The sequence below is a fragment of the Poecilia latipinna genome, unplaced genomic scaffold (genome assembly GCF_001443285.1).
Source record: "Poecilia latipinna isolate Pla-1442-1.1 unplaced genomic scaffold, P_latipinna-1.0 Scaffold260, whole genome shotgun sequence".
NCBI lineage: Eukaryota > Metazoa > Chordata > Actinopteri > Cyprinodontiformes > Poeciliidae > Poecilia > Poecilia latipinna.
Genome location: NW_015112876.1, coordinates 264,117 through 278,217, shown reverse-complemented (window position 1 = coordinate 278,217; position 14,101 = coordinate 264,117). Strand labels below are relative to the sequence as shown.

The 14,101-nt window shown below is 38.3% G+C and overlaps 1 protein-coding gene and 1 long non-coding RNA gene across 3 annotated transcripts in view; one reads left to right on the top strand and one right to left on the bottom strand.

Moving 5' to 3' along the window:
- The window catches only part of chd5 (chromodomain helicase DNA binding protein 5), a 46,743-nt gene that overhangs the window by 5,909 nt on the left and 26,733 nt on the right, over positions 1–14,101 (top strand). For both annotated transcript variants that reach the window (XM_015033187.1, XM_015033186.1), the window contains exons 2-3: positions 7,967–8,118; positions 13,397–13,615. In XM_015033187.1, the coding sequence (XP_014888673.1) occupies positions 7,967–8,118; positions 13,397–13,615 (371 nt within the window). The remainder of the gene's footprint in view (positions 1–7,966; positions 8,119–13,396; positions 13,616–14,101) is intronic.
- On the bottom strand, positions 8,666–12,375 carry LOC106947889 (uncharacterized). The gene is made up of 3 exons (XR_001425064.1): positions 11,961–12,375; positions 10,915–11,825; positions 8,666–10,595 (listed from the first exon to the last, which is right to left on the bottom strand). It is a non-coding gene; the product is annotated as an uncharacterized LOC106947889 (long non-coding RNA).

The window sequence follows — 14,101 nt, the reverse complement described above, 5'->3', positions numbered from 1 at the left end:
TTTAAAAAATTGTAAAACTATAAGAAACAAAATATGAATAAAAAAAAAAAAAAAAAAAAAAAAAAAAATATATATATATATATATATATATATATATATATATATATATATCACTTCTGACTTGCAGGGGTACCTTGAGAGAGAACACAGTGACCTAATTGTTTATTAAACATGCATTTAAAAATAAATATATACTTGCCTGTGGTAAGCCAGAAGATATCCAAGCAAAGATACAATTTAAAAAAAGAAATTTTTGGTACATTAGTTAAAAATTTGGTGCAAGTTTTTGGATGTCTAAGGACACACTTAATACAAACATATACCACAGTGTATATTGTGCAAGGTTTGAAAGTGATTCACATTGATTGCACTGTCTTTATTTTGTCATGGAACTATTTTGTCCTGAAAATACCAAAAAAGAAAAACAAACAAACAAACAAAAAAACAAAACAGATTTGTAATATCATATGGCTACAAAGTCATATGATATTACAAATCTGCTATTTTCTTGGTAATACATGCAAAAGACAATTAACTTTGGTCAAATAACAAAGATTACGCTCTGTGTCAGAAGCCCAGCACCTTTTTAAAGAGGCATTCTTTCAATTAAAACACAACATTTTGGGAGTCTGTCTTTGAGGGACTTCATAGCCGTAGATGCTGTCCCATCAAGTCTACATTCATCGCAGCTCATGGGTTGGCCTCAGTCCCTTTGTGTTGCTCAAGAAGCTTACACTGTCATAGGCTGTTTTGTTATGTTTTCTGCTTTAATTGCTTTGTTCTTTACTAAAATTAAAAGATTATCATGGGCTTTTGTGTGCCTGCAAATGTAATCCTCGGTTGGATAAGGGTCTATTTTTGGATCACTCACTGTGAAGGTTGACACAATTTTTCTTCCTGCTATGCGTGCACATAGCCTAAGAACAAGAGAATCTTTTTGGGGTGCGTGTGCATTTGCAGATTAGCAGTACCTCGTTTCAATACGGTTTTTTTCTGTTCTTTACAGGACTCGTTTAGATCACATTGTTTCTTATTGCCTTTGTCCTTCCATCAGCATGAGCACTTTAGATTTTAATAGCATGTTTGTATCTTTGTCTGAATCTTGCAGTCATCCATAAGGAAAGATCTAGATTTTTATGGAGCAGGAATGCTGAGCAGCATAAATTGCTGTAGGTGATTGTGCATTAGGGCCAACAGAAAAGGAAATAATGTTATTTCCAGTTTGTTTCAACTTTTTCACTTGGGATTTGCGTGTGAACCTCTTTTTGAATGGGTCAGTATGCTAGCCAAGTCCTTGGAAGAAGGTCAGAAATGTTTCTGTTATCCAATTAAAATTTTTATAGACAGACGACTTGGCAAGTAGAGCTTTAGTCATCTTCCTAGCTGAAACTGATGCCAGATTTCCCTTGGGAAAGTAACTGAGCAACCTCATCTTCTTCCAACACCTGGCACAGCCTGGTACACTCACCAAACAAAACATTTTTTGGTCACAGCTTTCTTTCCATGGCCTTCACGGACCATTAGCTACATTCCTTGGTCTTTTTATTCGGTACATGTGTATTTACTTGATAACAAAGATTCCCTATATCATGTAGGAGAAACTCCAAGCATATGCTTCACATTTGGCATGAGGTTTACTTCTTTTAATGCTGTGTTTAGTTTAGGTTTAACCATTCTTCTGTCTTTGTGTAAAGATAATTCAGTTTTAGATTAATCTGCCCAGAGAACATAATTTCAGAAGTCTTGTTCTGCAATCAGAATTTGGCACTACGTAGGTGCACTGGAAGCCCAGATTACTTTGATAGCTGCCTTCAGCTCATCTCCCCTCTGGTAGGAACACCATGGTCATAGAACCAGCTTTTGGTACCTTTGCCAGTGTGTTTAGGTGCCAGGTCCTGTTGGAAAATAAAATCATCGTCTCCATACAGCTTTTCAGCAGAGGGAAACATGAAGTGCTTTAACATTTCCTGGTAGATGGAAAGAGCGTTTTGATACAGAGAATGTGACATTTGTAGCACATGTCTCGTATTCTGTGTGGCGGCTCTTCTGGAATGGATTTTCCTTGACAATCTTCTCAAGACTGCTGTTGTCCCTATTGCTGGTGTACCTTCTCCTTCCTCCCACTCAATTTTTTGTCAATGACCTTTTGTGGCTTATCCCTCTTGTAAAGGGTGTCAATGATTGTCTTCTGCACATCTGTCAAGTCAGCTGTTTTCCCCAGTATTGTGTAACCTACTGATCCAGAGTAAGAGAATGTTTAAAGACCTATTCAGTTCAAATGTCAGTACGTTCATTGCTATGCTTGATTATTTTCTATAAATTGTGTAAATCCCATGAAAAACTGTAGACTTAGTACATAAGACAGCAAGGAGCAAGGAGCATTTCTTTTTCATTATCTTGGAAACCACTATAACTGAAGCAATTGCACATACATGCATGTACATGTGCTTTCTAAGATAACTATACCATGAATGTTAAACTCAAAACTTGACATGGCAGATAAAGGTAAAGTTGATGTTATCCTAACCATATCTAAGTTAGAATAAACTTCTGAGGCAATCAAAAAAAAATGGTTTGACCAAGTTGTTATGTGAAATTTAGATCCTTAACAAGAAAGACATACACTAACTGGGTACTTTAGCTGATGCACTTGGTTAGTACTTGGTAAGATACCAAAAAAAAAAAAAAATGTTGGAAACATTCATTTTAATTATGTTTACATAATTGTGTATTGTATTGTCAGCTGCACAGCCATGATGCATGGCCTTCCATTCCATCTCAAAGGTCCATTATTGGATTAAAATCTGGTTACTATGGAAGCCATTGGGGTAGAGTGAACTCATTGACATGCTCAAGAAACCAGTTGAAGATGATTAACTTTTTTGACATCTCAATTTTTGACAGTTCCATGCGAACGCCGCCACTAAAATTGAGAATCAGTTTGTAATGCACCATTTTGTCTGTCTGTTACAGCCCTTTTTTCAGATTCTTTGTTGATTGTTGTCCAAGTTTCCTATTTTTAGCACACTGAAGTGATCCAGGAGTGATGTGATCAACAAGACACCTTCATTTATACAACTGCTACTCATTGGATACATTCTCTTTTTCTGTGCTTTCTCTGCAAACCTAACCGATGCCTGTATGTGAAAATTCTGCATCGATAGTTTCTGAAACACACATGTCGGCATACCTTGTACCAACAACTATGCCTCACTTAAGTCACTTAAATCTCCTTTCTTTTTTATTCTGATTCTTGACTTGAACGGCAGTGAGTCTTATTAATCACCAATATGCCTAAATGAACTGAGTTGTTCCCATGTGATTGACTGATTAGCAGATATTACCAACAACTTAACGAAGAGGTTACATTGTGACCATTATATTAAAATATAAAACTTAATCCATGTGTTTTGTTTTCCAGATCTGGGAAATACTAAAATCAAGTTCTATATTTTTCCAGACTTCTCAATACATCTTTGCAACTTTGTCAATATTACTGTCACTACTGGTCAGTTTAAGCCACTTATTGTGCTGGATAGATTACAGGGAAGACACATATTGGCATACTGAATCAGTGATCTGTGGTCAGTCATTCATTCATTGTTCTGTCGTTGCAAATACAGTTAAAAAAGTTTCTAGATTTGTACACTTTGTGATCAATGTAATCCAAAGCTGTCACCTTTACAACGTCTGAGCCATGTCATCTACTGTGCATCTAAGAGAGATGTAAGGCTTGCTGTGTTTCCATCATGTCTTGCCTGGCAGGCACCGAGCACGCATCTGAGACATAAAAGAGCTCCCTGTTTGAGATACTGAATACGTGCACTGCGGGTTTTCCTTTGAATGAGAGAAATATTAAGAAGAAAGAAACATGTGTGTCTAGCAGAGGTATACAGGAGAGTTGTAGACACCTATATCCATTTCGGTTAACGTTTCACCTTTAAATGTTGTCTGGAGACACTGATCACATAAGTTAACAGTAGAGTTTTGGAGACAAATTTAATCTGACCAGCCCAAGATAGCACAATGGGCTTGACATTGCCTCTGATTAAAGCTTTAAAATCAAAGTACTGCACTTATAGAGTACCTCCTGCTAGCTTTGCTAAGTAGCAGATAAGTGGTTGTTGAGGTTTGTGTGCCTACTACACAGGAATCCCTCCTCCCCAGTCTTGCACTCCTGCTACCCAGGGGAGTGGTAGACTGCAGGGCTAGTGTTGGCTGATTGACTTAGATACATGTGCTGCATACTTGATGCCTTCCGGTCTGTCAGCGTAAGACATAGAAAGAAGGAAGACATGCAGATAGATGGACCAAAAGAAACAGACAGGAAAAGGCTGAGAATAGGAATTAGATCTGCTCAAACTCCACAGGGCAGTTACATCCCATGTGAATCTGATGTGTTGTTTGGGGTTGTCTGTCTCCCTTACTTACTCCTCTGTAACCCGCTCTGGCATCACTGAAGTCTGCTGCGCTCAGCAGTCAGCACGTTTGTTCACAGCAGCTGTTAGACTGTACAGCTGACAACCCGCAGCCAGTCGCTTTAGTCCCAGCAAGCAGAAGACATGCACTGTGTACCTCAGTGGTCCTCCTGGGAGTTACCATTTACCGGCAGGCGAGCACTCCATTTATTTGTGTTTTGATGATTAAAGTTGATCCACACTCAGTGATGTGTGAATATGAGACTTATTGTGCCAAATGCCCTGCTGGTCTGATTTTGATTTATCATGTTTATTTCAAAACAAACTAATTGTATATTTTAATGAAATGTGTTTTCCAATGTAAAAAAAAAAAATAATAATAACAATAATAGAAAAAAAAATTGTTCTATTTGGTTTAACACTAGATAGAATAATGAAACCTTGAAAGAAGGCAAGCTCATTAAAAGATTCAGGTTTTGAAATTGAAGATGTCAGAAATGAAAACCGTTACTGATTTGAAAGAATGTTTCGCCTAGTTAAAACAAACATGATTCTTTCTTTGAAACTCATTTATATGTGTTGCACCTCTTAAGAAAGCTACTTTATTTCAACACAATTTGACCAAAGGGGGAAAAAAAAAACCTTACAATTTTATTTGAAACAACAAATTATCAAATTGCCAGCAGGGTTAGGATCTCTTTCAAAGATTATGTTGTTGAATTTAACTGTAGCCTGATTCAGAATTTTACACACTTTGTGACATTGCAAACAAAGCTTTATAAGTCTATGTCTTTTTACAAATTCCCAGTTGAAGTAAGGACAATGACTTTGCAATTCTTAAAGACTCGACACAGAAGGCAACGTCACTCTCTCTCTCCTTACATATGGAATTTGCGTGAGAAGGTGACTGTCACTTGCCTTACTCCAGCAAAGCAACCAGCGAAATTTGTGTGTGTAACATTTCGAGCTGGTGCACGTAGATGTGCTCACATGGTCTTACGGTGCAACACAAGAAATATTCACCTTTTGTTGCTGTCGCTGCTGTCACACTCACATCTCTATGTTGAGTTCACTCCAATGGCAGAAAACCTTTGCCTTTCACTGTCGTTCATCGCTCCCTGTGTGTCAAGCCCATTACACATTTTGTTTTGATCTAAGCTATTTTGTTGTAGCTCTGGCTGTGTGTCTAGAGATGTTGTCCTGAATACCTTTGCTGACTTGCAGCAAACATTTTAACAAATGAGACTTCTAATTTTTGCCAACCAGGATTATATGGCCATTGACAGGCCAAGGTTATGGATGACTAATTGTTATGTTTTCAACAGATTCTCTAAAATGAGCTGTGGATCTCTGCAGCTCCTTCAGACTATCCAGGGCCTCTTAGCTTTCTCTAATTAATACTCTCCCTGCCAGACCTTTCAGTGTGGCAGATTGTCATGCAATGGCAGATCTGATGTATTATACATTTTTCTATTTTCAATGATGGAATGATGCAATGTCAATCACTCAATTAGTCAGTCAGTCAATAGATCAATCAATCAGTCAAGCTCATTTGTTGTTTTAAATCCAAACATCATTAGTCTTGGGATTAAATTCCTCACAAGTTGTCTTGATTAGTAACTTTCAAAGATAACTGGTTATGGTAGATTTTTTAGGCATAATCTATAGTTATGAAATAGTGTACCAGTACTTTTTACATTTTGAAGTCTTCTGTTCCCTTTTGTTTAAAAATCAAAATGCATAGCTTGCCTTTGCACAATGTATGTATCAATGGCAACTTGCAGATATGTTATCCACAGTTACTCCTCACAGTGCATGGTGCTGCTTGCAAAAGACTTAGTGTCATGAATGGTGCTGGTCATTTAAGTCTCAGCAACACTTTGTCCTAGAACGTCTTGTCCTGAGAGAGAGTAATCAATACCTTGCAGTATGGAGTGGATTTAAAGGAGAACTTGTCAAACAGCTTGTATCAGTGGCATGAGGACAAGTATTTTCTTTTCTTTTAGTCTTTCTAACTTTAACTTTGAAACTCTCCAAAAAATTGCAAAAAACAAACAAACAAAAAAAAAAAAACAACAACCTGGTTTTCAGTTTGTGAAATGTGTACCTATTTTGAACATCACAGTTTTTAAAAACAGTTGGTGTTTCAAAAGAAAAGATGCATACTTAGCTTATGTAGCTACATTTACTTTGTAACTCAATCTTAGGGTCAGGTATTTTATTAATTGCATCAGTCAGAATAATCTTAGGTCCTCATCTAAATTTCTTTCAGACAATTTGACAGATATCCAGCAGTCTTACACTTTTCAAACAGTTTTGTAATCAGTATCTTTAGGATGGTGCAGAAAATTTGTATGCGACTGTTTATATTTACATATATGCATACAAAGTAGCTATAATTTGCCACCACAGAAATGGCTGTGGCACAAGATGATAAATCACACAAATTGGCTGTCATATTTGTTAACATCAAGCTAGAAGGAGAAAACAATTAACATTGAGAACTGCTACAAAATCTTCTCGGCTTTCAAACACTTTTTTTTTATATGTGCTGCTATCAAATACAAATTGAGTTAAATCTCCGATCGATATGTAACTTCTTTCTGTTTTTAAGAGCACTAAGTGGGTGAAATTGTTTAATTTGGGGATTTCCATGAATCCATAATGGGTCTAAATTAATCATTTTTAAAATTCCTTTAGCAAGTTACACCTCGACCACACCAATGTCACTAAACCATAGTTAAACCTCCAGCTTAAATATAACTGGAAATTCTAAAACCACACAGAAAATTTACGGTTCGTAATTTTTCACAACTCCTTCTGCTTTCTGATTGGCCTGGTTGAACCACAACTGGATAAATCAAGCTTAATGGTAGAAATCCCAGACAGAGCACTGAAGGGAGATGAGAATCAAGCTGAGCTGTGTAGGAAGGCAGTGGCCAGGCTAAGGGAGTACCAAAACATGTCGCCTCAATGAATTTGAACTTGCTGCAACAGAAGTGTTACTGTCCACAGTGAAAAACATTTTACATAGCCACTGACTTTGACGGTGACAAGCAGAAACTTATCACCTTAAGGTTTTGAGTTTTTTTTTTTTTTTTACAACAAAAAATATTTAACTTACTAAGAAACATGTGAATTATGTGAGTCTCTGTGTAGATTTTTTAAGCCTATAAATTCGACCCTGTGCTAAATAGAGATAATATATGAAAAATTCAAACTTATGAACCCGTTTCTGTTTTCAAAAATACCAAATTTTTCTTGAACATATTTTCCACCCTGAAATACAATAGTCGAGATATTTTTAAAGACCAGCATTAATGTAACATTAATGTTTGTGATAAATGTATGGAAACCTCACAGTGAATCTTTAAGTTGTTTGTATTTCATTTCTTTCAGTCCTTACTTCCACAGATATATTTCTTTTTAGTCTCTCTTTCATGTCTTTTTTTGAGGAAAATTAAAAATAACTTTTAACAAGAACTGTTTCAGTTTATATGGCATATTTTCTTAAGTATGAACATGAACACGTTTTTCTCTGTGTCCAGATGAAGATGACGAAACTGAGCGCAACACTGTTCCCCTCACGGCCCTCGCCAGCTTCTTCTCTGATGATGACTCCCTCAAAAAGCAGAAGAAGAAAAAGCCCAAAAAGATAAAAGAGGGGAAAATACCTAAAGTTAAGAAGAGGAAAAAAGAGGTAAGATCTTGTTCACACACAGCCCCGTCTGTCATCACCTCAAACACAAAGGTTTGCCAGAAATTCTGGCTCAAGCTGTGCGGCCTCATTCTTTGATTCTCACGCTATCACAGTTTTGATGCTTTTGCAATTGGATCAGAGTTCTGCTTTGGCTGCTGGACTGCCTCTGTAATCGAAATGAGAGGCAGTGGACTGTTTCGGGCCTAGGGGAGGTTGGCAGCAGAGTCACTGTTACTGCCAGTGTAAGCTGTGGGCGCCAAGTGCCAGTTTAGAGTGTGGATTTGTGCCTGTGGTGCTGGTGCTTAAGGCTGGGGGTTTGGGGTCAAAGGGGCAGAGTTTCAGCCAATATAGCAACTGTAGTCACAGAGCTTTGACAGAGGTGATTTGACATCAAGGCTTATCAGAATTATATAAAATTTTAACAGCATTAACTTGCCCTTAGAATAACTTATTCAACAATGAAAATGCTGCATAAGCCAGCAGCCTTCTTAATGATAACAAGACAGAGAGAACATTGATCTAAAAAGTAGACGGATAACACAGAATATCTGGAGACATTATCTATTTACAGAATAAGGATGAAGGATGAGGTTTTCATGTCAATTTCCTATAGTGTTTATCATAATATCGCATTTTTCTGGATGCGTGATACTTAGGATGGAGAAGGAAACAACAATCAGATCAGGAGATTAAAGTTTAAAGCAGCATGGTAAAGCAGTGGACACATTCTCCTGAATGTAACAGCAACTCATTAGGAGTATCGGATGCTCCAGAAACAAATTTGCAACAATTACATCACAAATCCTGCTCACAGTCGGTCTTGGAAGACAAACATTGAGTGTAACAGTGGTGTCACATTGAGGAATATTGGAGAAAGTACCAAAAACAGTTATTTTTTTAACTTTAGAAACTTTAGATAGTGTGGTGTCTAGAGCAAACTGACAATTTAACCAACTGACTTGACTCATACCAGATGGCAAATAGCACACGTGGTCCAAATTAGGAGTGCTCTTTCCTTCAGTAAAGTGCTCAAACATTTTATCTCTAGTTAGGAAAGATGTGGATCAGTGGGCTAGACAAAGGAAAACATGACTGTAGTCGTGTAATGGCAAGGTAAGTCTTTTTCTTCTTTTCTTTAACTGATTAAAAATGCCACAATCACTTAATTTAAAAACCTACAGCTAATCTGTGACCTAAACTCAACATGTACCTTAAAGTTGTCCTTTTTGCTGACTGGTGTGCATAGGTGGAGACATTGTTTTCAACCACTTTAAGTTTTGAAAGTCATGTATGTAAAAGTATTATCAGTACTCTTAGACCTCAATGTAAATCAAGGCAAGGCCTGATGACGAAATACAATTAAGCTACTCTTCTGTCAGTCACTATGACAGCAACAGTAACAAAGACTAATCAGATATGAAATAATAGGAGCCAAAGCGGACATGGTGTAGTGTTATCCTCTTGTTCCAGATCTTCATCTTGATAATTCCTCTCTTTACACATTCATCATTATCTCTTTTCCTGTGATTTCTAGTTTCTAATAGCTCAAAAGTGTAACTTTACCTTTAAATATATATTTGCAGCATCACCCTGGTAGCAGTGTCTAGCTGTACCTCTGTTCTGTACGTCCTCCAGAGGAAGGTAGCTAACACTATACTGTGAACGCCCCATAGGAGTTTTTGTGCAGCAGTCTTCCACCCTGGCTAACTCAGTTAGGAAAACTGCTGTCATTTTCTCACAGCACACCACCTAAAATGCGCATGGCTTTACCAATAAACATGCCAACCCCCCCAAAAGACTGGTGAAATGTTCAACATTACAAAGACTAATAATTAAATACCTAAATTATGCATTGTGCACAAGTCAGGATCTAAACAAGTTGTCTTGCGCCTCCTTGGTTTTCTAAACACAAAACCTCAGTAATTACAGTAATTCAGTGCAATCTCAGTGTTTTCTGCCCCTGCATTGGCAGTGGCATTCACAGCACCAGTGTCATGGCCAGGATGTTCCCCAGTGTTGAGCTGGAGCTGCCAGCAGCGCTGCGAGGAGCTTGACTGGCCAGGCTGCCACCCGGCCCTTTGGCTCTTTATGGCAAACTCTGAGCTCCGCTGGGTCTCACTGGGCTAATGAGGAGGGGAGACTCCCTCTGACTCTCTCTGTTGTAACCTCCGTGGAACACACTCTGGTATTCTCCTCTTTTCACAAATATCTTTCTCTCTTTCTTTGTTCCTTTTTCTTTCTGTCTTTGTTTCCTTTTTTGTCTCTCTCTCTCTCTTTGTCTCCTGTCGTCTCGCTGAGCGGTTGCTGCCACTGTAATTCTCTTCCAATCGCTCCCCAAAGGTTGGTGTCAGACAGGGTCTAAAAGTCAATTGGGGTCAGAAACTGTCAGTGGCACATCCCAGTCTGAGGTTAGGGCTGCTGGTGGGAGGAATAAAAGCTCGAGAGAGCCGCAGTATATTTGCTTCCCCTTTTCTCATCTGCAAGGAAAAAAAAACAGATAAAAGGAAATTAGGGTTTCTGGTTTTACTTTTTTCCCTCGGATTGTGAGTCAACAAAGAGCTGCTCTGATTTCAAGGAAGAAAAGAGGTGGCCATTGTTTTACAACCCTAAAAACCCCTCACAGCAGTGATATTGTCACACATTCTTATTGAGCTAGATTTTATTAAAAAAAAAAAAATCTACATCTTCATTTATTTGATATTTACCACAGCATCCGCTCCAGTCCCCCCGGGGCAGCAGCATTAAGGGAAAGCCGCTAATTTGATTAGCTTATCAGCACTTATCTGATTTTCTCACCCTTTGAAAGTAGAGGCAGCCACTTTACTGCTGCGCCGGAGAATCATCTCTTCATCTATGATATGTGTTTAACATTGAACTCTGGGCCACCACCAGGTTGTTGCAGTTCCAGCTCCAGCTTGTCCTTGTGGTTGCTCACAGTGGCAGTTCTGCTTCTTTGCTTTTTCCTCCTCCACCTCCATCTCCACCCCCATCCCCCATCCACAATCTTCAATTTGCTCTTTCTTCTCTCACTCGCTCTCTCTCTCTCTCCCTCTCTCTCTCTCCATCTTCTTATGCATAAATGAGATTTGTCTAGACGGGTGCTGAAGCACGGGCTTCGCAACCACAGGCCTCTGCATAACAAGCTCGTTATGCAAACGTGTCTGATTGGATGGCGCCGTTCCATTGGCTGCCACTGTGATGGAGTGTGTGTTTGTGAGTTTGTGTGTGCTTGGTGGGGTGGGGGGAGGTGGATGAGTTGTGTGATAGAAAAAAAGAAGAGTGAGGGAGGAAAAAGAACCAGAGAGAAGTTAGGATATAGACTGAGAGAGAATTTAAAGGAGTGGATGGGGTGAGGGAGGAGAACTATAAGATGTGAAGAAGAGAAAGTGGGAAGAAGATGAAGAGAAGTAGTGGGGGGAAGAGGGGGGCAAAATCTAGAAAGAAAGAGAGAGAGCCAGACACTGCTCAGATTCGGTCACCATGGCAACACAGCCAGGCTGCTGGTAGGGTTGGCGGGCGCTGCAGCAACGTGAGCCTTACCACTGCGCTACAGAGCAAAACGCCTGCAAGTCTCTCCATGGAGCCAGGCAGGCCTGCAGAGCAACAGGCAGCGAACTGCACAAAGCCTCTGTGCACTCGTTTTACTCCACTTCTGGTGGACACACGTGTTCAGTAAGGCATGTTGTTTTGCCATACATTCCATGCAACTGCAAAACATTGTAAAAGGGAATATTAAAATGACACGTCTCCAAACTGATTGTAAATTTTGGACACATCTGCAGCCCATAAAATAAAAATAATTAATAGGGTTTGACACAAACAGGGAGAGAAACAGCACTCACTTTTTCACATGCGCACAGCTTAAGGAACCTCCAGTGAATTTCCCACTCTCTTGATCACACAAACAACACCTGTTAACTGTTAAACCCATATAGCCTTCCAGATGTCCCAAATTAAACAGGCAGGGCGCAGCTGAGTTTTTGATTAGCAGCACAGCAAAAGGTGTTCTGTTTCTTGGTTTCAGTTAATAGTCAGCTCTTTAAGAGGATGCAAAATGCATGCAAGCATAACTTATGAACTCTGTTTTAATTGTTAACGTGGATTCACATGCAGTAGAGCTGCTATGTTATGAAATGCACTATGGAACGCTGCACTTCTTCTTTTTAAGATAGACATAATATTTCTCCAAAGTCACCTTCAACAAGTAACGTCATTCAAGCATCAGTAGAATAAAAAAAAAAAACAGTGGCATTAACATATAAAGTGATAAACCTGTTCAGAAGTGGTGGTGGTGTACAGAGAGGATGTTCTCTCTGAAGTAACGAGTTCATTCCGCAAAGCATTTACATCTAAGCTTGTCATCACGAAATAACAACTTAAAACAATCTAGACTGGGATCAGTCTAGACTAAGCTAAGATAAATGAGTTCTTATTGTATTTAAGCTTAATTATTTGAATTTGACTGTAGCACCCATAGATAACCAATTAATTTATTGCATTCTGTAGTGACATGTGCCTCTTTTGACTGATTGAGCAATAATCATGCCGAAATTATTGTGGCTTGCATACTGACACTGGATCTGTAAACATTTTGAGATGGAATATTCCTCAGCAGAACAGTGAGTGTCTTTGTGTCTGTATCACTGGTTTGTACCAATGTACAAAACGGCTTAGTTATTATTTTTATTTTTATTTTTTTGATGCAAATAACTGTTTTCAGATATCACATTAAGCATACTGGAGTCTGATAAGCAAAGAAGCAATTCTGTAACATATATATATATATATATATATATATATATATATATATATATATATATGTGTGTGTGTGTGTGTGTGTGTGTGTGTGTGTGTGTGTATAAACTATGCTAGATAGGTGTGATGACAGTATTAAGAATTGGGATGAGAGTTCAAAGTTCACAAAAAATCTATTGGTACCTCTCAGCTATTGAGCTTATCCATGTCTGATTGTACAACTGTTTTTCTTTTCTTCATGGGGATTTGTAAATAATTTGATGTGTTTCTGCCACCTTGTGATGGCTGCATTGCATTATAACCATTTCCTCATACAACTAAGGCAAGATTAAAAAGGAAAAAAAAAGAAAAAAGCTTGATTGTAATTATAAAAATACAATAATAAATATGCATTTTTATTTGGGGAAAAATGACTTTGGAAAAATCATGGTCATTTACATTGTTGTTATCTGTAGAATTAGATGTAATGAACCTGTGAAGTGTGTGTATTTAAACATATTCTGTGTCTTTGACTATACCCCAGGGAGGAATACAGCCAAGACTTGACAGTGACCTCGAGGAGATTTCAGAGGTAGAGGAGGAACGCGAACGGCCAGAAATTGGCTCTGAGAGCGAAAGCAGCGCATATGGCCCCACCAAAAAAAAAAAGAAAAAACCCAGGGAGAAAAAAGAAAGGAAGCCCAGGAAGAAGAAGAGAGATGAAGATGACGATGAGGATGACGATGATGATGGTAACATGAAAGTAAGCCTAATGTGCAAGTAGATTGCATTGTATTTTGTACAAATAAGGCTGACAGAGCATGGCATACTTCAGAATAAACGGAACCTCCTGTGGGAACTCCCTCTACTGACTTAGTTGATTTTGTTCAGTGAAACAAGGCAACCCTAAACAAAGAGACACATCATATTCCAGTGACAGTAAAAGTAAACTTTTAATAAAGCTACAGTTATCTGAAAGATTAGGACACTTGCTTGGGTTTCCAGAACTCTGGACAATTTTACAGACGATAAAAAGGTTGAGTTAAAATTATTTTGAGACCTCTTTAAGATCCCTGTCCATACCCATAACCTGTAATCTTCTTTATGAACAAATTAACTCTCTTTTCAACAGCACTCAAAACTCCATCCTTCAAAAAGCACCGAGTATGATGTGGCTTTGTGTAATTTTAGCTATTTTAGGAGAGAATGACAATTTTTCCATTTTACGGAAGATTTTAAAAACTATTCC